Below are 24246 nucleotides of genomic sequence, written 5' to 3'. Positions count from 1 at the left end.
CTCCATAATAATCCAGTACAGCATGTGTGTGTGTGTGGTGTCAATAGGATCAAGTCACCAGTTTATTTGCAATGATATAATGAGGCAAATAAAAACCTCCAAACATTATACAATAACGTGTAGAAGAATATCTCTTAGACATTACATGTCAATCTGTTTAATAAACTATTTCCTATGGCTAGTTGTCTTATTTAATATAATTAACATGGAATGTGACCAAACCTATGATGAAGAAATGCACTTCACATTAATATTTACATAATAAATTAATGGTATAAATTGTGATACAAATCAGATATGCATGTGAACATCAACTCTGTAGCTAATCTTAGTAGTGCAACTAGCAAAATAAGTGTAATAGTGTTGCATCGTATAGTTCACAGTAAATAGATGCTCTAAAGTCTAAATCAAGCTTTGACAGCACCGTGTGCGTTCTTAACAGTGTATAACATCCACTCTTATGTAGCGCTGCGTTCTGCTTCCTATCTATCTCTCCCACTCCTCTTCGTCTGAGGAGTTGTCGGTACGGAGGCGGGCGGGAATGTTTCGGTAGGTGAGGTACTCCAGGATCCTTTTGGGGAGGGGAAGTGGCTCCATCTGGTGGGTGGAGACGGAATGTCGGAGGATGGAGCGACATAGGTGACACAAGCTGGGCAGCGTCCTGGGCACCTTCCAGAACCTCACGTGTCCGTCTCTCGTTCTGTCACAACACAGACGCTGGTGGTGAGGACCGTGAAATTGAACAATTTTGTCCAAATAGTTCAACCAAACACGTCTCTGTCTCTATAAGCATATGTACTGTGGATACTAGTTATTCAGGATCATTCCGGCTCAGATTGAGAAATGAGACAGAAGATGTATTTTCCCATTACTGCTTATTAAATCCTTCTTTCCTGCCTTGGAATGTGATGAAGGTTTCCTTACCCTGTGGCCACCACGCCCCCTTGTGGATGGAAGTTGCAGCAGAGTCCATTGGAGACTTGGTCTGCTTTAGTCTGCATCACCATGCCTTTCTTCCCAGGCTCCCAGATCTGTAGGGCTCTGTCAATACACAACACACCGGTGAATCACTGAACCAAGCACAGAAAACTGCTATTTCATGCACAAGACTTCAAGACAGAATTTGATTTTGAGAATTCTCACCTGTCTTCTGTCACGATCGCCAGGTGCAAACCATCGGGAGAGAACTGTATTGCTGAGATTTGATTTTGCCCATAAATTTCACAGAAGTCGCTGTGAAATGGAACAAAAAGCTCATTTGACATGTTGGACAAAAGGACTGGTCTCTAAGTCTAAAGTCTAAGTCATTAGATATCAAGCAGCAGTCCGAATGCTGCACCAACACTTGGCAAAGCCTACCACCAATATGCTTGTTAGTGGCACTCAGTAGTGGTTGAATGAATCCTAACAGGGTTATTGCTGACCAAATTACAGACCCCAGGAAAAACCCCAGGGCGTGCTTCAGCTGTTCTGTAACACCATATCAATGACACGTACACCAGGGTGGTGAGCTTCTCTGCAGTGTAAGGGTCCCACAGGTCGATCCACCAGGTGGAGCCACTGTAGGCAGCGGTGGCGAGCAGAGCGCCGTCAGGAGAGAAGTCGCAGGAAGCCAGGAGGTAGAAGGTCTTATGAGGTCCACCTGTCAGGTTCCTGATGAACGTATATGACCGCAGACTCCACAGACACACCATCTGAAACGGTAAACACAATTTGAAGTAAGGAACCGTTAGTAATGGTGCTCATGGGGTTAAGTTATTCTAAAGCTCAAAAATGTGTTTGGAGTCAAAGTATGTCAACAGGACAGGTTGAAACATGCGATTGGGATCTTGAAATCTGGTATTACGCAATGTTATGCAGGCTTATTTTCTCTGCAAATGTGAGAAATGAGCAGTTTGAGGAAAGCCAGAACAGAAACAGACTGGCAGCCGCTCACGCCACAGCAAACATAGGCACAGAACTGGAAAGAACGATTGCACACGGCCTTTGCATTCATGTTAATCCCTTTCTGTCAAAACCTCAGACACACACTCACACACACACACACACACACATTCATTTGCCTAAATGGGGGCTCAGTTGGGAAAACTCTGAGTAGGGAGGGTAAAAGGAACAACGCTCTCCCTTTAGCCGAAATCAATCATGACAGTGTCACTGAGGCAAGGTGAGGTAAAAATAAATCCATTATGTCAGGATGAATCACAAAGTGGTGCATCAGCTGGGAGTCAGGATCTCTCAGGACACCCTGTCTCAGCTCAGGTAGAGAATCTTAGGGCTTTAAAGGAACAAACATGCATGGAAAAGGGGGACAACTGAACCACTTCCATCCCAAATGAATTCGACCTTATTAACGATTATAGACGTGCAGTTATTCTGGGAACACTCAAATTATTAATGATGTCTGCAGATGAACACAGACAGAAATATCTATCTAATGTCTTGTAAGGAGTTGCTGATTTCCCTGATACAGTATTGTCAAACGTGTTTCAAGGGCGACATCATCACTGTAACTCACTCTGTCAAACCTGCCCACGGACGCGATCATGCTGCAGTCGGAGGAAATGCAACAGGAGCTGACCCAGTCTTTGTGACCGGACAGAACCTGCACCGTTTTGCCTACAAGAGCCAGAAAGACACGACGGCCACATTAGGAAAAGCATTATAAACATACAACAACTTACAAACTGCATTGCGTTGCTTGTACCTGTGACATACAATGACAATAAAGTGGAATCTAATCTAATCTAAACTAATGTGACTGTATAAATGTGCTGAATATCAGTGAATTCTGAACTGCCAGATAGTCGCTGATTTCAATACTTTGTCTTTGTTTGCTTTGTTTAGTGACTAAAGTTGCGCAACCAGACTGACCATACAATACACACCTTCATGAGTCAGGTCCCAAATCCTTAAAGTCTTGTCCCGTGAAGATGATACGAGTGTGAGTGAGCCATTCTGTGGAAAGACCAGGTCCCTCACCACTCCTTCATGACCATGCAGATCAAACACAGCCTCTCCTGTATAGATGTGAAGAACACATACAGTACATATGGTTATTATCTAACCACAGCACCACCTATGTGTCACATAGAGAAGTGCAGATCTCACCTGTGAGAACGTTCCAGATTTTGATAACCCCATTCTCCAGTCCCGTTGCCAGTAGCAGGCGTTTCCCTTTAGATGTGTCGTGTTCTTGGCGAGCTGCTGCTGCTGATTTTGAAGGTCTGGGCCCAAAAGCGAGTCCCCAGACTGGGTGACCACAGCTAAAGCTCTTGTCTTCTCGGTCAGTCTCCCCATTCTGACTCTCCCTGTAGGTGGGAACAACATCGATCAGCCATGTGAGAGTAGAAACAAGTAACTGAATCTGCAGCTGCAGCTGAGAGATGAATGACATGGATTAGAGTGTGAGATATCCAACGGAAATATTGTGGAGGAAGTGAACCTCTCCCTAAAAAGGAAATTGTTGATTGTTTTGACTGTTTGTACGACGTTTTGGCACATTTCCACAGCACAGCATGTTGTTCAGACTTCAGTTAACCAATCAGGACAACGTTTGGAAGCGTCACATACAATGGCATGCAGGTGTGAGTGTGTGGAGGTGTGTGAACAGCACTGAGTCAATGAATTGTCAAACCGGTCTGTATCAGCTTTATGACACCCTGAGGTGAAACACACCTGACCGCCAGAGGGCGTTTCAAGTACCAAACTGGAAGGCAAACCACACTTTGTGAACCACTAAGTTATTTTAAGACGTTTAACTAAAATAAAGTCCAAATCTAGTATGTAGACTTACTCAGAGTCGAGGGGCCAGGCGACCACCCAAACCATCCCGTGCCCCATCGACCAGGAGAACCAGGCTCCGTCCGGAGAGAAGTCCACGCTCCAGCTCTCGCATCCCGGCCGCCCCTCCAGGAAGGGAGGGCGCCTCGTCTTCAGCTCCAGGATGAGAGCGGAGTCGGGCGCTGGAGGGAGGGGAGGTCGCGTTACATCCATGTGCCACATCGGCTCCCAGCCGGACAGTGAGCTGCACTTACGGACAACATGTTGACATATTATTCTAGTTAATGTTTTACTTACTCGGAGGTGCAAGGGCAGCGTTGTTTTCAGTGGAACACATCGTTGTTGCGGAAACTAATTACATTCTTCGTCTCATCGTGTTATGCCGTTTCATTCCGAACAAATCATGTCGTAAATTGCGCCAAAGCCTCAGTGTTTGTCGCGTCTTACCGGCCGTGTGATACTTCCCCGCGTCTCCGCCATGAAGTGTTGAAATGTACAAAACAACACGTCCAGCTGATTTCCTGTTTGTGACTCGCTGCGCCCCATTGGCTGCTTGTTAACTAACGTAGTCACGTTTCTGTTACGTAATGTCACTCAGCGGAGCCACGCCCCCTCTTTTAATAACAAGCGATCCTGGGACCGCTGGGGGTCTAACAGGCAGATACAGACGGTCTCCATGACGACGGGAGGTCAGTAGGTCACAGTGTGGCACATAGAAAGGCCGACGTCATATCTTCACCAGCTAAGTTAGTTATGATGAACCGAGTGAAATATTAGACCAAGACTTAAATCAATATTGAGACAATATTGACTTACTCAAAAGTTTTGATTAAATCAAAATTTGGTAATTGGCATATTACATAAAGATGGCCAAAAAAAATGGCCGACTATCATTTTGATCTTTTGATTTTGTCAGAACTTTAACTCATCTGATCATTTAGGTTTCTGAAATGTTTACTAAAATAATTGCTTTTAAAATCCTTTGAAATCTTTATATAATTGATAACATTTATACACTGGTACATACAAGCAAGTGAGAAATTGACGGAAACGTCAAGAAGTGTCTCAGTAAGGTGTTGGGTGATCACATGCTGCCATACAGCTTCAATGTTGCTTGGCATTGACTGCAGGGGTTTATGAAAGGAGGGATGGAATAAGAATCTTGAAAAAAAAAAGAGAACCCTCATTTGATGTTAAGATGATGGTCTCCTTCCTGCCAATTACAGAGCCACCAGAGTGGAGATGTAAATATCAGCATAGGCACTAATCAGTGTTGTGGCCAAAGTCATTGTTCCACAACAATACAAATGCCAACAAACATGTTTATTTAAACAAATCCATTTATGTACATCCACATTAGACCAACATATTCAATGCTGTACATACACATGGTATCAATCATAGAAATAAGCTAATACAAAATTTGTGACCATAAAAAAAAGACAGTAGGTCTTCCACCAATAGTGTTCACAGTCTCATTGGGAATAAATGTTATTTACCTAAACAAACCCTTTCTAAAAACCAACAACAGAGTATTGGGGCTTATGTTGAGGTGGAGCAAGAACCCTGAAAAAATGATGTTATGTTTGGGAAGAAAAGAAGTCTCAATTTTAATTTAAAAAACACAAAATGAACAAAACAAAACTATTTTTTTTACAAATTACCTGAAAATCAGTTTCTCCACAGTGGCCCCCAATCCTCTATTGCTTAAAAAAACAAAACAAAACAAAAAAAGACATCACCCTAAAATTAAAATGTTACAAGATCCACTGGCCCTTCTGTTAGCTCTGTATCTTCCTGCAGCTGTGTAGTCGTGTCAGCAACCACTGTGTCCTCATGATCGCCTAAAAAAACAAAAATGAGGTGTTACATTACACAACACGTTCTCAGGTCAGGTTCAATTACAGACAGTGACGGCAGCAAAAGCAGGGACGGTGGCGTACTAGAGGGGATGCGGTGTATCTGGACCATCGTGGTCTGGTGTCCGTTGGTCAGCGGGGGAAGACGGGGAACAGCGTCTTGAAAGATCTGCTCGTCGTCCGAATCCACCAGACTCAGCACGTCTCCTCCGTCTTCCTCCATTTGCCTGGAGAGCAGCAAACTTATCAAACTACGACTGAAGTGCATGTCTGTGTGATGATAAATGTTGCTCCGTACGTAAAGTGTGTTCAGTGCAGTCCAGGAGTTACACTGTGCTGCTTTTACTCCTCATGTCAGTTAATGATGGCATCCGTGTCAGATGTCAGTGAGGTCACGTTTTCAGTTCCATTTGTTTGTGTTTATTATATACATTAGAAGTTGTGCAATGTCGTACGCTTTCTACAACTGTCTTCAATTGCATATAAGCCTTACAGTATGTTAGTAAAAGTGAAATACTCACCCAAAGCCACTACCTGTAATGGAAATATAAACATAAACAGTCAACATTAGTGGATATTTAGGATTAAAATAAAACATTTAAATGGCATCAGAGAGGGACAGGGAATGCTAATAAATATTTGATCGTAGATTCATTTAACAAAATGTTTACATGACCAGGAGTGATCAAATTATATCCACGTCTGTGAGGTGTGACAAGAGTATTGGTTACATGGATTTGACATCCGTGCTTGTGTTACAAACGTCGACAGACAAACAAATATGTTACCCAGGCAAATTCTGTGTCGGCTGGAGTAAACCGTTTTAGCGACGACAAAGGCCGATCCCACGATCAGCGCCGCTATGAAGATACCGATGATGGCTCCTGTGTATGCAGACGAGGCTATGGAGACGGAACAACAGACAGGAGACGATCGTGAGGCAAAAATAAGGGAGGAGCAACAGGTTTGTCAACATTCCAGAGGTGCTGCTTCGACTGGCCCTTTGTTCCAAACTCTGTACACATTTGTATCTACAAAGTACTTTACATAGGCAATACATTATTTTCTAAATGCTATTATATATTTTTCAAGAAGTATTCCGAATGGTGGAAAGAGATTTCAAAGTAAAGAAAGAAAAAGGACGGGTAGAGGAACAGGAAGTAATGAAGACAACGATCAAGGAGAAGAAAGCCTGGAAATACACCAGTGCTCAAATACCTCAAAGATGGAGTAAAGTAAAGGTACCAACTATATACTGGCCCTAACCCTAACCTTTGCACCGATCTAAAACAACACAATAAATGTAGAGACGGTGATTTGTCTTCATGCTGTATTAACTAAGCCCGTGCGTCCCGACTCACGTTTCACAGTGAGGTAGACTTCCAGCTCTCGCACGCCGAGCGGGTTCTCGCTGCGGCAGAAGTAGACGCCTTCGTCCTCCTTGCTGACGTTGAGGATGGTCAGACTGAAGATGGGGCCCTGCTCGGACAGGGTGTACTTTGAGCCGGACAGGATGTTGTCCTGCTGGAGGCCTTTCTTCCAGGTGGTATTGCCGGGCGGGATGGAGCTTGATTCCGTGCAGGATAGAGTAACGCTGGACGCCTCCAGAGCGGTGACCAGCGGCTCACCCTCAGGGTATGGAGGCTCTGGATAGAGAGAGAGAGAGAGAGACTCATTGAGCAACCCTGAGACAATAACCTGCAGAGTATATCAGTAACTGTCCAGGAGTGTCTCAGATAAACTAACTATGGCCGTATTAGATGTTATATTATGACTGAATGGGGGATCTTGTAAACCTCTTCATCTTAATCATGTCATAGCCCAGGTCATAGTCAGTGGAGGGTGACAAAGACATAGACACTATGGCAACATGAACCACATCATTGTAGCATTGTGTTGGGAAATGTGAACAGTGTGACCTGAGTAACACCGTCCATAAGCTGTGAAAAGACTCGATGGGAAAGACCGACCCAATAGAATTGGGCTGCATTAAGCCATAACTACATAATGAATGAGAAAGAATCTGTCCATTTAAAGAATCAAAAGGTTCACATCTCCGTCATGACTACGTAATATTGCTTTAGAAGTAAACAGTAAAATATAACATATATTCTTGTACATAAGAATACATCGGTTGACTAAGGGACACAATTCAGCCCAAACTACAGCCACAGCTGCAGATCAGTGGCCTCCTAAGCCCAAAGCAAACGACTCAGCATCTAAACATCTCAGGAATGTTCTCATTTCAGTGGAACGTGCTTACTTAGGGTGAACGAGCACGTCGTCGGTGTATGCGACGAGCGTGCTGGCTGAAGTGCCGGGTGCCGTGCCGTGCACGTCAGCCTCTGTCCGTCATACAGCAGGGAGCGGTTCAGCATCACAGACAGACTCTCAGTCATACCGGATGCATAAATGGTTTGTCCTAAACCAGTTCTTCCCTCCCAGCGTAACGCCGGCGAGGGATACCCGCCAAACCAGGTGCATATGAACTGGATGTGGAAGGGGTCGTCTCCTGACGCCCACTGGCACTCAGGGTGCCTTTCTGGAGCATCTACGAGAGAAAAGAGAAAAGCACAAGTTGGGGCATTTACCATTACTGTGTGATGGAATATTGTATGATAGTTCAGCTTCCATGTTGTCATCGCCATAGAATGCTTAGGGAAGATTTAGATCAGCAGTAAGTTCCAGTCCAGTTGTTTCCAATTGGGAACAACTAATCAATAAGTACATCTATTTTACAGCACTATACAGGATTTCAATTTAAATCTCCCATTCATTAAAGCTTTATAGACTAACAATTAAATATAATGTCATAAATTTGCAGGATCTGGGCTCCATGTATTGAGCCTGCGTATCTCTTAGTAATGCTGAACCGATTAAACCGAGAACGCTGGAATGCTCAAACTTCAGGAAATCCCTCTAATTGTCTTGGACTGCAGAATGGCCACAGCCTTGACCCGCTCCTGCAGATAACATTGTCACTTTATTTTTCTCACCACGGCGACCAACGCAGTGAGCAAACTGGAACTAAACCGTTTTGTCTGGCATGCAAGAGAGATGGGTAACTTTAAGGTAAAACATTTTTAATCAACGCTGCAGTGGTTTAGTTGATTTCCGGGTCTTTCCCCCGACTTAGTTTGGATATTTTTCCTCTAAATTGTTGGCTCAACTCTTTCAGTCATTTTTCTAAATATCTTTGAAATACAGGAATAAATATAATCAAATGTCTCTAGTCTTGGCATCGACTTCACCCAAGCCCTCTTTGGAGCTGACCTGGAGAATTTTCTCTCAGATTTGATGTCCCTGCGCGTACAAAAGTTGCTGTTTGACTCTGTGTAGACACTGTTTGTCTAAACCAGGATCTCTTGCAACAAATACAGCACAGGAAATGCTGCCACTGCCAAGATTAGGAGAGGCAAAGAGAAAGCGCTGCTGATTATGTGCTAGATTCCTTCAGCGTAAGCAAAAAACAACCACACACACACACAAACAATACAACTGTAACTCTTCTTACGCTCCAAACTTCTGTTTTCAGTGCACAACAAGTGAGAGTAACCAAGGTTGTCTGTGCTGGGGATACTTACAGTAGACTATCAGCTGGCTGCTGCTGCTTGCTGTCTGGTTGGACACAGTGTTTTGGGCTCTGCAGCTGTAAACTCCCTGATCACTGGGTTGGATAGCATCTATCCTGAACTCCAACCAGCTACTAGTACCTGAAAACAACGAGTCGTTGCTGAAGGAATCACCACTGAAACCCCAGGAAAGCTGCTGAGATGGGTAGGAGAAGCTGGAGCACATAAAGTACACAGTAGAGCCTCGAAAGACGACAGACGTGCCGTTGGGCAAGGCAGTGACTGGACTGATGAACAGAGATACATTTTCTGGACCACCTGAAAGAAAAACACACAACAATGAGATGTCGTGTTCTCTTTATTACCTTTATCAAGAAGCTTATGCCTTTAGTCCTGTTTGTTTGTTTAGTCGGTTAGTTGGTGCAATAACGTATTGACAGATTTCAGTTCAACATGGAGCCTGAAAGGAAGAGCTGGGTCATTTAAGGTAAGTGTCTGCACTTCAACAGAGGCAGTTTAATGATCACGGGGAGCATTCTGCTAGTGCATTCTGAATATAAAACACACAAACTAAACTTTAAGTTACTGGTTCTATGGATCAATGGCTGATAATCTCACAAAATATGATTAAAACTGTTTTTATTAATTCCTTATATCCTTTGTTGTGTCATCTTTGGTACTTCCTTCTTTCCCGCCCAATTTCTTTGATTCTATGAGCTACAAACTGGAAACACAAAAATATAATCTCTTCTCCCCGAGGACTTCAATCAGTGCGCTTGTTCTCACACACACACACACACGCGCGCACACACACACACACACACACACACACACACACACACACACACACACACACACACACACACACACACACACACACACACACACAGGAGCTGTCCACTGAATGAAGCCCTCTGCTATGGAGGTCAAGTGGCAGAAGCAGTTTGAACAGGGATTGTAGTACATGAATGCCAACAAAACACTCGACACCTACTCCAGTCTCCCTCCCTTTATGTTGTGTGTACATAAAGTATTGACTCACTGACTACTTGGAGCCGGACGGTGGCCTGGAAGGTGCTGTTGTTTGGGAGGGAGCTGTCGCACAGGTAGCTGCCCTCATCTACCTCACTCACTTCCTGGATGTTCAGACTCCCGTCCCGGAGGACTTCGAAGCGCTGCCGCCCGGGTGAGGCGCCCTGCTCCGGCCCGGCTGCTGCTGCCGCCACGCCGCCACCGCCGCTAATCACTTCCCGTCCGTTTTTCGACCACTTCGTTACAGACGGTGTAACATTACCGGCGATGTAACACGGAAGTATCACAATGTCGCCCGTTACTGCTGTCAGGGCAGTTTCACTGGTGCCATTGACCGAAACCGCCGCTGAAACGGGAAAATGTGTTTTTAAAAGCGAGTTCCGTGTCAATGCGTGAAGAGTGGCGGCGCAGCCATTAAACTCACCTGTCGCACAGAAACACAAGTGTAGAAGCGCTGCCGCAGTGACGGGCTTCATGTTAACTTTCCTTCATTGCCTGTAAATGAACAAAAGTTTCGGACCAAACCTGTCTGGCTGCTCTGCCGCCGCGCGTACCAGGTCAGGGGGGTCAGAGACCCGGGGACCCCCGCCTGCCCATCCTAAGGTACACCAAGGCCAAAGTAACGACCCCGCAGAGGAGCAGCTGAGGATAAAGCTGCTTCTGATGCCACACACCTGCTTTTGCGGACCTGCACTGTTTACTGTAGTACGCTGATCCGGGAACTTTGCTATCACGCCCTGAACTCACCTTGTTAAAGGAACAGTGCAGCATTGCGTTCCGCCTAGTTAGCACGACACAGAAACAGCATAGCGCCAGAACTGCTGCTCATCACGTTCATAAGTTCGAAGTACGCGCTACAATAATAATAATAATCACCAAGGAAAATAAAAGAGAATATTGCAAAAAAAAAAAAAAAAAAAAAATCTACTGCGGCTGCTACAACAATAAGAACACGAATGGTAAACCTGTACAGTATATAAATAGCACAGAAAACCAAACATCCACATTCTTTAAATAATGATCATCAATAATAACAATAATAATACTTTATGCAAACGAAATTATGAAAGCAATATATAACATAAGTGGTTCTTGTACTGTAACAAAGATGGTGCATTTGCATGTTGACTAAAATAATTTGTAACCTAAGTAACAGGCCTGCATACTCCGGTACAGTAGGTGGCAGTATATACCTCAGATTGCTATCGGCCGTAAAACACAAAGAAGAAGTCCACAGCAGTGTGTCTATCTGTGTGCGTATATGAGTGAGGTAGACAGTGTGTAACTTTGCTCTGTGAAAATGCCTGTGGATGTGAGCCAGTGGAGCGGAGCGCTCGAACTGCAGGAGGTGGATGAAAAGCCCGCAACGCCCCTGAACGTTTCATATGACAGTGTGGATATCGATGAGCTCGGCAAAGTGCTCACGCCGACCCAGGTTAGTTAGCTATTATTGGCAATATATAGTGCGTTTTCTGAGTATTAAAATATCGCTGAGTGAATACGCAATAGTGAAACGCGACTTTTTGCTATAATCGCCCTTATGTCCCGGCCTTTCTGCGTTTTGACACTATTTAGAAGTGTAAGTTTAAATGTTGACGTCATTCCAAAGTGTCTGACAATGATTTACATCGTGCCTGCCTGCAGCCTGGAGGTTTTATTTGGCTGAACAGCGCCCCAAGAGGATTAAATGTCAATCTGAAGCCAAGTCCAGCAGTTTCTCCCTGCAGGCACTTGTTCCCTTTTTTGCTGAATCTTCAGTCACATGCTCATGAGATTCATTGCTGTTCATCTTCAGGTACAGAATTGTCCAGTCACTATCGAGTGGGCGGGATGCGACCCCAGTAAGCTGTACACTCTGGCCCTCACTGACCCAGATGCTCCCAGCAGGAAAAAGCCCAAATTCAGGTGGTGCAACCAGCAAGCAGGCAGAATTCATTCTAATGTAAGGTGGTCTACTGTAAGCCTTCCTAAATATCCAAATATCCCTTTGTCCCTCAAGAGAGTGGCACCACTTCCTGGTGGTCAACATGAAGGGGAATGATGTGTCCAGTGGCTGCGTCATGTCTGACTATGTTGGCTCTGGACCTCCTCAAGGAACAGGTCAGGACCCACTGTCGTTGAATTTCTTTATTTTCTTTATGTACCTAGAAGACTCATGAGAAATGTGTGTTTATACAAATAATCACGTCTGTTAAAACTGAAATCAAGTCTGATTCCTTATATGTAATTGGAGGTGGGGAAATTTGTATTTGTCAAGACATAGTAGCAATTAGAGGTGAAGATCAAACTACTTGCATTTTGATTGGTGGAATCTATTAGGTGCGTATGTCTAAAAACCCTGTTAATGTCCCACAGGTCTGCACAGGTACGTGTGGCTGGTGTACGAGCAGCCAGGCGTTTTGTCCTGCAGGGAGCCCGTCCTCACCAACCGATGCGGAGACAACCGCGGTGCGTTCAAGATCCAGAGCTTCCGGCAGAAATACGGCCTGGGACCCCCGGTGGCTGGAACCTGTTACCAGGCCGAGTGGGACGACTACGTCCCCAAACTGTACGAGCAGCTGGCCGGAAAGTAAACTAAGACTTTGACTTAAGAGCGTCCAGCACTCAGAACTCCCGATGAGGACGCTGGTCTGAGGAATCATTGATTTCAAGCTGTTAAACCCCAACAATAACAAAGCATTTACATATTAGAGCGCCACTACTTCACGGCTGCTGCTGTTGTCCACACCACCTGACGGAAACAAGAGCTTCTCTCTGTGACATCATTGTGCAAAATAAACCAGTTAACCACTCAGATGGGTGCTGCTCTTTTCTGATGCTGAGGCTGGGACTTTGCTCCCCCCGAGAACTTAAATCCGATTGTGCAGTAACTAAGATGTTACAGACCTCTTTACTTGACATTCAAGTAATCCAGGAACATTACATTTTAGCAGGATACAAATACACACAGGACATCTCATGACAGCTTAAACAGAAGTAAATGCTCTGTCACTTCAGAAGATATGGCAGCAGGGTCACAATTACACTTCTGGACTATCTTTATACTTTGTGCAGACATTGTTCCACTGTGGCGATGTAACTAAACCCCGCATTGACATATGAAAGAGAAAACTGCATCAGCTTGTGTGATGAGCACTTTATTTACAAATATAATTAAAAGCTCTGACATATTCATGCTTTCTTTTAACCTGGAAAAGAAGTTAAAGTGCATGCAATAATAAAGCATCATACTGGTCTGGTTTAGAAGAAAATACACCGCTTGAGAGTTGTGGTTAAAGAAAAAAAAAAGTTCCCACTGATATATGACTGAACCTCAGATACTAAATGAGGAGGGGGAGAGAAAAAAAAGCACTTTAAAAAAATCTGATTTGAGTGACAGTTAAAATACAATACGAAAATAAGTAAAAGCTCTCCATAAATCCTTCTATACAAGGATATACAAGTACAATCCCCCCCCGGCCCCCCCATGAAGCCCTTTGTGCTTGCCGGGAGTCGGAGTTCACGTGTCACATGTAATTAATTCACATTGGCTCCACTGCAGAAGAATCAGTACGACAAACATACTATCAAGTACCATGAATCATCGCCCCGCCCCCCTCGGTAATCAAACCACCCTAAGGTAACGTCGATTATTATTATAATTACTATAACTGTATCTGTATGTACATCATGATATTTTCTCTCCCAAGTATCAAATGATTCAAATTTGTCATAAAAAGTTTTTCCTGATGAATAAATACCAAAAAGCGTTTGAAAGAAGCAGCACCAAAGAGCGGCTGCGGAAGGATCGGCTGTTTGACTTTATCGCTTTGAAGAGATTCTTTTGTTTTTGCACGGCTTGAGAAGGAAATAAAAAGAAAAAAAAGCATGTTGAAGTGAGTTTTTGCTAATCGGAACTGCCCTCGTTTTTTCTTCTCCCTTCCGTTTTCCACCAAAAGTGTCGTCATCGCACGAGAAACAAACAACACTGTGACAATGTTATCAGTATTCTTACAAAAACATGACAACTACAGGAAGTTCATCCAGCATTTTTTTCATTTTTTCAGTCATCTTGTGACACCCATAAGAGCCAAAGAGGGTGAGTTGGGGGGCTGGGGGGGTCTAGGTGTGTGTATGTGTGTGTGTGAAGGGGGGGTCACTCGGGGTCACTCGAATCGGCCAATCGACTCTTTCAGTGACCCCGGAAACACAACAAGACACCGAAACTGACGCTGGGAGCAGTATTTTGTATGTGTGTGTGTGTGTGTATGTGTGTTTCAGCAGCAGTGGACGCCTGCACTGGTCGGAGGGGGTCAGGAAGCGAGGGGGGTGGGGGTGCCCCAGGATCACGGCGGCGGCATCAGCATCAGCATCAACAGGGGAGGCTCCTCATCTGTAGTCATCCTTGGGGAAGTCCAGGGTGCCGAGGCTCCCGAAGCCGAGCCGCACGCTCTCCGCATCGAAGCCGTCTGTCTCCCGGTCCTGGCGCTCAAGCAGGTGCTTGATCCGGTCGGTTCGCTCCTTCTGAAGGGAAACCAGCTCCTCTTCAATCTGCATCCAAACAACAAGGGGACATGCAAAGTCATCACTGTGGAGCTTGATCTAGTTTCTATTATTTATGTCATCATTATGTTGTTTTTCATTTTAGTTTAGTGTTATGTATTTAATTTGATACAAAGATTTTAATGCAGACAATTGGGGAAAAAAGAAAAGAGGAGCATTAAATGACTGTTTGTTGCATCCGTCCTTTCCTTCCTCCAGATAACTATATTTCTTAAATGTGTTAGCTGAGACCTAAGTGTTCACCCTTGTTAGGTATGAGTGATATTAAGACACACTAATGGGGGTATAGAACATGCTGTATGTTTTCATGTTTCCTCTGCTCACATCCACATATTCATTCTCTGTCCAAAAGTCACAAGATGTTTTGTTAGTGGTCTTGACCAAAAACCACCTTTCACTATAATGCAACTAATAATAATGTTATCATGTTTGAATGCACTGAATTGGATGCATTCTTCAAATTGTGTCTTGTTTACTAGTTTGATTGAGGTCTTCTTTTGTATTCTGAAGAATTAAGCATCTAAGCGTCTATTGAAGAAGGTCATAAACAGCAGCAGATGCATCCACAGGGGCAGACAAAGAGCTGCAAAGCGCAATACGACAGAAACTCCAGACTCTGACGATGAACCGAACCGAACCGAAGGACAATAGTGCTTCAAAACCATGACATCATCCCGGCCCCAGCGTGCAGGTCTGAAAGCCACCAGCAGATGGCGCCAGACCCACCCAGTGAAGCTGGATCACGGTGGCGTTTCAAACCGCTGTTCCTTTGTTGTCTCCGTCTACCAGACTGAAGCAATGACGTCGGTCACTTTGGCCACTCTTGGCTTGATCACGGCTCATGACAGTGGCTTACATGACAGTCGTACACAAGATATGAAAGCACTATATGAGGGGTGATGTAATGCAGAAAGGCCTGGATTCACGTCACAAATTCCACAATGTTAACTTCTAAAACAAAGTACGACATCCACCTATTGTGTACCTGTAAGGCCAGTTAACATGAGGAATATGGAGGGTTGCCCACATTGCCCTCTAGGGTTAACGGAGCACCTTTCAACTGTGTAATTGCTTTGATACTAATCACCACAAATTAGAAGCAATACAACTTGAGTTGACACTGTAGTGATATTAAAAATCAAATACCCGCGGGGACACATGGATGCTCAGGAGCAATTTAGTTGGAGATGCATGCTGTCAAAAAGATATTAAATGAAAAACATCACACTTAACAATAGTTTGTGTATTGTAAATAGAAAACGTCAAGATGTACTAATAAGAGTTCGATGCTATTGCGATTGCGATTTTACCACTAATAGGAGTGAGTGGGAGTGAAATGGTTTGTCTGCTCTCCACAGGGAATCGTGCCACTGTCATCACCACCTGCGGTGAAGGAAATCTGTACGAAGGAAAGTCTGTCTGGCTCTGCTTTCATCCTTTCTCTGCCCTTCTCTCTCTGGATCTGTTTACTTAAGTGTTGATACATACATAAAAGAGCTTTGGCCTGTGCATAATTCAGTGTAGTACTGCCCTTTTGTGTGAGCAGTGCCTCAGACCCTTCAAGGAGCTTCATACCCTTATTAAACAATATTTTTCATATTAGCATTCAATCGAAGGCATCTCTTGCCCACTGAGAATCGACACCGAACTCTAAAGCTCCGTGCAACTTTTACATCATTCGGTATGTGTGCATGCGTGTTAAAAAAGTCCATTCTATTACAATGAAGGTGATGTGTTGACTTTTGTTTTCCAAAATCATAATCAATCTAGCAGACGGAGATTAAATGATTAATGTTCTCCTGTCTCCTGCCCAGTATAGGAGAGGATCAGGATAAGCAGGTATAGAAAATGGGCGGAGCTTAAGACTCCATTGGCTTCCAATCCGCGCAATCAACCTCCGCCCTCTGCCATACGTCCTCTTATACGCTGATAGAGCAACAAGTCACATACACTGGACAAATGAAGGAATCCTATTCATTCAAATTACTCTGTACCGTACACATTGCACACATATTGATTACACTCATGTTGCTCTGTGTCTTCTTGATGTCTACGCTGGCAAATGTTTGCCAAAACAATTTGATAAGAATTCATTATACAAAGTTAGTCTTTCTGTCCCCTAGTGGTACAAAGTGCTAAATGCAGCTTCAAGTAATAATGACCTTTGTGGGTGTTGTTAGTGGAAAATGCATTAACCTCATTGAACCTATCTCCTCCTACAGGTTTTGTCAAATAACTGACAAACTGGCAAGATCAAATTTGGAAAATGTCCAGTGAAGAACATGATGAACAAACTGAAATAATACCACTATATATGTTGTTTCTTTTGGTTTGAAAACAAAACTTCTAAATCATAGTAGCCACATTTTTCATAAAGCTACTTTAGTTGCTAAAGCTCCTCTGAAGCTAATGTAATTGTAGCGCTGTCCTCCATTATCCATGAGCCCGAGCAATTCACATTCTTTTTTGAGATTATTGTGATCAAAATCACTAATTTTGCAGCGCAAATTTCCTGAATTTTGAGACAAATTTACCTTTTAACATGAAGTGAAACTAATTCCATTCTATTCCGATTTCTTCACTTCTTTTTTACCGTTCTACTTCCGCAAGTTATGCAGCATCCTGGAAAATTCTGGCGTCCTTAATGTTCTACAAAAAATAGAGTATGAGCCCAACCACAACATCACCCTCTTGCAGAAAACGGCCGACCTCTGCAGCTGTAAATGTGACTTGCTTAAACGCGTGTGAGCATCTCCTTTCCATCCCCGCACCTTTTGTTCCAGGTGAGCCCGGCGCAGTGACACTTTCTGCTCCAGCTTCTGCTGCTCACGCTCGTGCTGAGCCTCGGTCTGCATCTTGATCTTGCTCTGGTAGGCGTTGAGCAGCTCCATCTCCTGCTGCAGCTGCTGCCTCAGGGCCTGGCACTCAGCTTCCTGGGCCTCATCCAGACGCAGCTGACACCGCCGACCATGGACCGCAACAGTGAAGAGAGATGTACAAAGAGAGGCAGAAAGAGATGGAGGGGGAGAGGGAGGGTACATGCACAGAGAGGGGTGAGCGGGCGGAGAGGGAAGAGAGGCAGAAATAACACACACACACACACACACGGGGAGGGAGCCGGGCAAAAATTGAAGGGGATGGAAAGGAAACGAGCACAGACGACATAGTAAAAATTGTGGGGGGAAGGAGGGACACAGGGAAGTGAGGGAGAGACAGAAAAAGAGAGATAAGTTATGGAATGAGGGAGGCAAAAATACCAAGCAACAAGTGGACACATGAGACAGAAGCCCACTGCCTCTGCGTCTACATTTATTAAGTTATTTTATGGAATTATATCCTGCTGTTGCATAGTTTCATACTTGGAGTAAAAAAAGACTAAAAGTATGTTGATGGTACGTAAGCGTCCCTCTCCTTACCGCCTGTGAGGCCATCATCTCGTTAATGCTCTGCTCGTACTGCTCAGCCAGTATGGCCAGCTTGCGTGTCTGCTCCTCCTTCAGAGCCTTGAGGACCGTCTTGTGCTCGGACTTGGGCGTTACTTCCATCTGGTGGTGGCGCAGGGCCTTGTACTGCTTGGTTTGCACCTTGCATGTGTCCTGGAACTGCTTCTTGATCTGCAGCTCCAAAGCCTGCAAAGTGGAAAGGAGAGATGGAGAAAAAGAGAATTCGATCAACACTCAAACACACAAATCGCAGTCTACTTTAAAAGAAATCAAGTTTATATAAAATGAAGATTTTAGATTTCAACGCATGGTTTATTTTGTAGTTACATATAAATAAGGGAAAGGAAGTAACGTTCAGAAATGACATTTTATGTCACTTTAGTCTTTAGTGTTGTTTTCAAATGAACTTGTTACGTCTCTGTTGCATCATTGTGTCATGAAAGGTACAAAAATACAAAAGCTGTTGCTCCTGGCTTGCACCATCTTGGAGGTAAAAGTATTTTGTCATTTCAAGCGTAACAGAAAAAAGAACAATATGAAAAAAGATTTTTCGTTTCTGCAATATCTCTATCAAATCATGGATCGGAAACTTGTCCTAGACAAATGAAATGTGTGTGCGTGGACCCACTTTGAGGTTCTTAGGCTGCTGCCGGAGTTCTAGCACATGCTTGCGGTGGAGTTCTCGCTCACGGCGGTTGTTATACTCAATCTGGTTCTCCAGCTCTGTCTGGTGTTGCAGGCGGATCAGGTCCATACGCAGCTTCTGTAGGGTCTTGAGCTGCCGCTGCTCCAGCTCCTGGGTCGACTCGTCATGGCGGATCAACATGGCGTGCTCCATCTCTTTCTGGGTCTTTTTCTTGTTCAGTTCCTGAAAAGACCATGAGGACGGAGTGAGAGGAGCGAGGGGCATTGAAACAACTGGAAATATAATCGGATTGTGCACATTCAAATATTCCTTTCCCAGTTACCTCGTCGTCTTCTTAAAAATCAACACATTCAGACTGTCACCTTAAGCGGTTTCAGATGGAGCTTCTTAGATTTCCTCCACATATAAACAGCTTTAGAGATTATGGCATTTTCCCTTGCTTTACACTTTAATAATCTCCTTAAATCTAAAAGGAAACACCTTACAGAGCTCAAAAACAATAAACAGCACTGCTAAGGACACACTCCCATTTGTTAAATTAATATGAAATATAATATAAAATATAATGAATATAATATAAAATAGAGTTTTGGCCAGTTGGAAAAATAGGCTGTAATTTGATTTATTTACCACAGATTACACTTAAAGTAAAGATGTGCAGTGGTGAAGGAGTGTGTACATGTCCTCCGCACCTCTCGGATCTGTTCCTGCTCCGACTCGTGCCTCTTTATCATGACTTTGCGCTTGAAAGCACGGCAGTTCCTGTCGTAGAAAACCCTCTGCTGGGCCAGAAGTTGGGCCTCCTCCTCCGCCTGGGAATGTTGCATGTTCTCCTTGTGCTTGGACAGACGTTCCTGCTTCTCCTTCTTGGGTGTGCTGTGGTCCTCATTCATTTCCTGCAAAGGGTACAAGGCCATGATAAGAGAGGATATGTAAGTTATCGTATGAACAGATACAGATTTCTGAATATAGGATGTGGAAATGTTTTATTCCTGTATTATCTGCATTTAAACTATAACATAAATCTGAGTGAATCCAAACCTCCATCGTGGGAGGAGAAGCCAAACTCCATATGACCTTTTGTCTTGAACCACAGATGACTTTCAAAGTCAGATGATGGTTGCACACATAAAAGATCATTTTTTGCCAAATCACAGTTTCCTTCCTCTTTCATGAGCTTGAAGGTAATCTACAGCTGGAGCTAAAGCACCTCACACACAAGCTTGATCCCCTGCTCTCTGCGGTGTCTAATTCTGTTCAAGCTCTCAGTTGGTGGGAAATATCTCTCCCTGCCAGCAACGCTTTCTTTTAACTGCGCTGACCTAATTTTGGTCACTTATCTTGTAACTGAAAACACAGTGTAACACACTCGCAGCCCACAGCAATATTCACTGGACTCTGTTCAATTTCAAGGGTTGTGGAGGCACTGAAATGCAAACCCTGTATGCATTCATGTTTTTCCTTGTGTACATGTGTAGGTACACAGCGAGTAGGCAGGGTGACTCAAACACCCACTCCTGAGGTACTGGTTGTGCTTCTGCTTGTGTGGAGGATTCAGTACTAACATGTCACTCACGAGGCATATAAAGGGGCAGAAGAAAAACAACAAGCATGGCAGACCTCCTTAATCTTCTCTTTGCAGAGCTTGTACTGCTTTTTCTGATTATCCAGGAAGGTGGTCAGCTCCTTCTTCTGCTGGGCCACAATCTGCTGCTGGAACTTCTTCTCATCTGCTAATGCCACCTTCATCTGAGGGAGAGGAGGGTAAACAATTAGATTGTAACACTAAGTCACTCTATTCTGGACTTTGAAGGAAAAATACACTGTATATCCCGGCTACAAGCAGAGCAGAACGATTGAACGGTCTGTTTTCAGAGTAGAGATTGACATCCTTCACAGCAGGAAACCTACAACTGTGGCAACATTTCATTATCTACAGTAAAGTCTGATTATTGATCTCTTGTGCAAACAATACTTCCATGCATTATCATCCCTTATTACTATGACAACCAGCTTTTCTGCCCAATGGTAAGAGATGCATTACGTTTTCTGAATAATTGTGTCCACCTTTAGGGGTCCGAGGCCTCTCAGTTGTCAGTGTTCTTTAAATCCAAACCTTTTTCTTTATCGAGATCTAGTCAATAACCTATTAAATTTCATAATTGAGACACAACTTGTCTTGATTAGAGGACAACTCAGCCTTGGCAGAGGTATGCACACACTGAACACCTTCTAGCTTGAAGAACATATTTTACAATTCTTTCAAGATTATTATAACTTAGAATGAAATGCAAGAAGTGGAGTCAAACTTGACATTTTGTGAGTTGGAGTGTTGCAGTTGCTCTATATGATAGCAGATATCATCTCCATGGTTGTTATGTCATGCTGCATTCTAATCACACACATGCAGCTTGTCTTTTTCACGGCTAAATATTCTTCTTCCTTCTGCTCTTTCGTCTCTGTCTTGTGTATCACTGGGTGGCAGCAATGTGTTGACCTAAGAAAGAATTTGCTCGGCTTTTGATACCGAACGCCAAGTCACCTTTTTAAACCTAGTCTCATATCTGCAATATTTTTCCCATAAAGGGTTTCTTTCATTGGACCTCATGAAAAGCTGACCGAGGCAGTTGTGTTTTCTGTGCTGATACTGTGCGGTTAAACCACTTAACCTTTTAAAAGAGATTACACCTCAGCCGTAGGAGTTATCCAAAGCAGATGGGAACTGTAGGTGTTGAAGGATAACTAAATAATTGCTTATCTTATTATATATCAGTTGCAGACATTCATTTATTAACTGTGAATCTTCTAGTCTTTCCATTCCCAACCCACTACCCTTCCCCCAAATCCCACCTCCTTCTCAGTGTGCACGGCATGACGCTTGGCCAGCTTCTCCAGCTCGATGTAGGAGTTGTTGGCCTGCGTCTCCACCTCCTTCTGCAGCTTCAGTCGGTGCTCGTCCATCTCGGCCTTGAGCTTGTTCTCCAGGGCGATCAGCTGCTTCTGGTGCTGCCGCCGCATGCGTTTGTAGCCCGACATCTGCTCCCGCAGCTCGCTCTCCTGCTCATGCTCATGGATCTGCTTGGTCACCTGTGGGGAACCAGGGCTGAGGTTAACACGGACAAGACTGAGGAACAATAGCAGCAATAATATAGATGTCAACCGTCTTTTGTAATCAATAATACCAAGTTATCAGTTCATCAGGGCTACATGACCCAATAGGGAGGAATAATTCAGATTTATCCATCCAATGTTAGGATTAAAACATTGAGAGGGTTATTGTATTGCTTGGTAAGATCCTTCATGTCTCACACAGGACCGGCTTTTGATGTCTCATCAGTTCACGAACGTGCTGTTATTGTGTTGGATGTAGCTCTTGTTAATGAAACACTGTTAATAATACAGTCTATGATTAAGCCATTTGAAAATTCCAGGAATCAATGATTTAACAAACCAATGCCTTTACTGCTCTAATGCATCTTTGCAGTTCTACACATCTTGTAAACAGCCCGAAGGTCTTGACAGTTCGACGGACGCCACAAACTATCAACAAGTGATGGAAAAAAATTGAAGAAATTTCAAAAAGTAACAAAACAGAAATGAAGATTCCCTGTTTAGATGCGGTTGCCATCACAGTCCAACAAAAGCTCTTTCATATGATCACATACACATTCGCTGCATTGATCAGTCACTCAGACGGGACTAAGCATGTTTCAAGACGGAGAGAGCAAAAAGAAAAGTTCTACAAACAACATTTAACAGCAACATGGTCACATTTCATCCAGAACCAGAAGTACACATCTCCAACACGCCTCAGCAGCCATGGCACCACAACATTTAAAAAAAAAAAACCTAACGTGCTACACACCAACCTGAGGACAGAAAGGGTTTTCCACATCTAAGTAGTACTCGCTCCGCATCTTCTCGTAACTTCCACCTGAACTCTTCAGGCCAAACATGATGGCAACTTTAGCCAAGAGCACCAGCATCCAGGAACTTTGTGTGGCATCCTTTGCCTGGCAGCACCCTGTCTGAGCTCCGAAGCCACCCCGAGACCCCCCCGCCCCCCTATTGGACAAGCACCCCCTTTCCCTGGTTCACGCCCTGGGCACGCAGCAGCAGAGGCAGGCGTGTGAACTATGAATGAGGCAGGCCGACTCCACGGGCCAACAAGAGGACAGAGCTTCTCTTTAGTCGGGGTACCGCTAAGCAGCGGACAGCAGGTGGATCACATGAATACCTCATTGAGAAGGAGTGAGAGGAGTTGGAAAAGGAGGGCAGAGGGGAGAAGGCAGAGATGGGTTTTTGGGTGGGCGAGTGCAAAGGAGAATGGAGGCAGACGCAGCAGATGGAGCCTGACGAGGAGAGAGTTACAAGGGAAAAGAAACGATGGGAATACTGAGTCAAATAAGAGGAGAAAAGGGGAGGCTGGCGTGGAATGAGGTTGAAGTTGATCCTCCCCTCTTAATCTGTGCTGAATCAATGCCCCGACTGTACCAGCAGCTCCCAATCCCAGTCACTTGCTTCACTGCCACCCTGCACGCTGCCACAAAGGGCCAAGTCACGTCATGTGACGGCCTCTCACACAAGGCTCAGAGAATGGAAAGGAGATCATATTCTCTCTATGTGTGTGTATGTGTGTAAGCGCTTGTACCTGTGTTTGTGTGTTTGTGTGTATGTGTGTGTGTGTGTGTAGGGGGGCGTGGGGGCATGCAGGCTAAAGCTGAATGTTCTCATGATATCAGCAGGAACTCAACTGCTCAACATTACTTTGAGTTACTTTGTTCTGATGGATTCAAGCGTGCCTATGTCCACCTTGTTTACCGTTAAGTATGACTTTTCTCTTGCAGAACGCCAAGATATAGAGGATGCTGCTTTACAAAAGACTGAAATTATTTTCTCAGAGGAGATGCAAATAATAAGCGCAGTAACATATGGTGAAGTCATTAGGTGTATAAGGAGAGGAAACATGAAGCCTCGACAGGCCCAGTGCGGGTCTGTCTTCCTGTGGTGGTGGTGCTGAGCTGTCTTCTCATCTGTCTGTTTGGGACTCGATGGGCATGTAAACCGCACAAGAGGGGCATCTGGTAAAAAGACAAACCTCTGACATTTACCTTCAGACTATCTGTGAAGTCGTTCGGCTGCACTAATGCGACGCCTGTCAACAAAGAAACGGGCAGACTGGTGCAGGGCTGCATGTTCCTGTGCGGCTTAGAGACTTGTTGTGACTGTGACTTGTCTGATACACTGAGAATGGATAGATGGATAGATGGCTTTCTCTCTCCTACCATCGTTGGCTCTACTCAGACAGTCCATTTGACCAATAGTAACCCCTGCCCTCCCTCTGCTTCCGTCCTCATGTCTCTCACTCGCTC

The 24246-nt window shown here is 44.3% G+C and overlaps 4 protein-coding genes across 9 annotated transcripts in view; 1 reads left to right on the top strand and 3 right to left on the bottom strand.

Moving 5' to 3' along the window:
• Positions 1-23: 23 nt before the first annotated feature.
• wsb2 (WD repeat and SOCS box containing 2) lies at positions 24-4329 on the bottom strand. Of its 3 annotated transcripts, none has more exons than XM_076150932.1 (9): positions 4228-4329; positions 3794-4024; positions 3109-3308; positions 2886-3017; positions 2516-2616; positions 1498-1694; positions 1144-1233; positions 925-1041; positions 24-700 (listed from the first exon to the last, which is right to left on the bottom strand). In XM_076150932.1, the coding sequence occupies exons 2-9, from the start codon at positions 4000-4002 to the stop codon at positions 487-489; spliced, it is 1260 nt and encodes a 419-aa protein (XP_076007047.1). In that variant the 5' UTR covers positions 4003-4024; positions 4228-4329; the 3' UTR covers positions 24-486. The 3 variants fall into 3 exon arrangements, with proteins under 3 accessions (XP_076007047.1, XP_076007046.1, XP_076007044.1); XM_076150931.1 differs by having other exon boundaries at positions 3794-3962; positions 4078-4311; XM_076150929.1 differs by having other exon boundaries at positions 3794-4029; positions 4228-4280.
• Positions 4330-5088: 759 nt separating this feature from the next.
• vsig10 (V-set and immunoglobulin domain containing 10) lies at positions 5089-10970 on the bottom strand. The gene is made up of 9 exons (XM_076151090.1): positions 10668-10970; positions 10254-10589; positions 9224-9529; positions 7903-8190; positions 7001-7285; positions 6428-6541; positions 6161-6173; positions 5724-5866; positions 5089-5624 (listed from the first exon to the last, which is right to left on the bottom strand). Exons 1-9 carry the CDS (start codon positions 10717-10719, stop codon positions 5530-5532), a joined length of 1632 nt encoding a protein of 543 aa, XP_076007205.1. The 5' UTR covers positions 10720-10970; the 3' UTR covers positions 5089-5529.
• Positions 10971-11452: 482 nt separating this feature from the next.
• Positions 11453-13559, top strand: pebp1 (phosphatidylethanolamine binding protein 1). The gene is made up of 4 exons (XM_076150686.1): positions 11453-11678; positions 12039-12148; positions 12243-12343; positions 12599-13559. The coding sequence occupies exons 1-4, from the start codon at positions 11544-11546 to the stop codon at positions 12814-12816; spliced, it is 564 nt and encodes a 187-aa protein (XP_076006801.1). The 5' UTR covers positions 11453-11543; the 3' UTR covers positions 12817-13559.
• taok3a (TAO kinase 3a) overlaps positions 13365-24246 on the bottom strand; it is a 55185-nt gene continuing 44303 nt past the window's right edge. For all 4 annotated transcript variants that reach the window (XM_076150682.1, XM_076150684.1, XM_076150683.1 and 1 more), the window contains 7 exons: positions 21725-21961; positions 20495-20623; positions 19567-19770; positions 18857-19096; positions 18202-18414; positions 17557-17739; positions 13365-14773 (listed from right to left, as the gene is read on the bottom strand). In XM_076150682.1, coding sequence (XP_076006797.1) covers positions 14612-14773; positions 17557-17739; positions 18202-18414; positions 18857-19096; positions 19567-19770; positions 20495-20623; positions 21725-21961 — 1368 coding nt within the window. In that variant the 3' untranslated portion in view covers positions 13365-14611. The remainder of the gene's footprint in view (positions 14774-17556; positions 17740-18201; positions 18415-18856; positions 19097-19566; positions 19771-20494; positions 20624-21724; positions 21962-24246) is intronic.

This window comes from Genypterus blacodes, unplaced genomic scaffold (genome assembly GCF_046128005.1).
Source record: "Genypterus blacodes isolate CSIRO-AG114 ecotype Tasmania unplaced genomic scaffold, CSIRO-AGI_Gbla_v1 ptg000053l_1, whole genome shotgun sequence".
Taxonomy (NCBI): Eukaryota; Metazoa; Chordata; class Actinopteri; order Ophidiiformes; family Ophidiidae; genus Genypterus; species Genypterus blacodes.
This window is presented reverse-complemented; position numbering and strand designations above follow the sequence as displayed.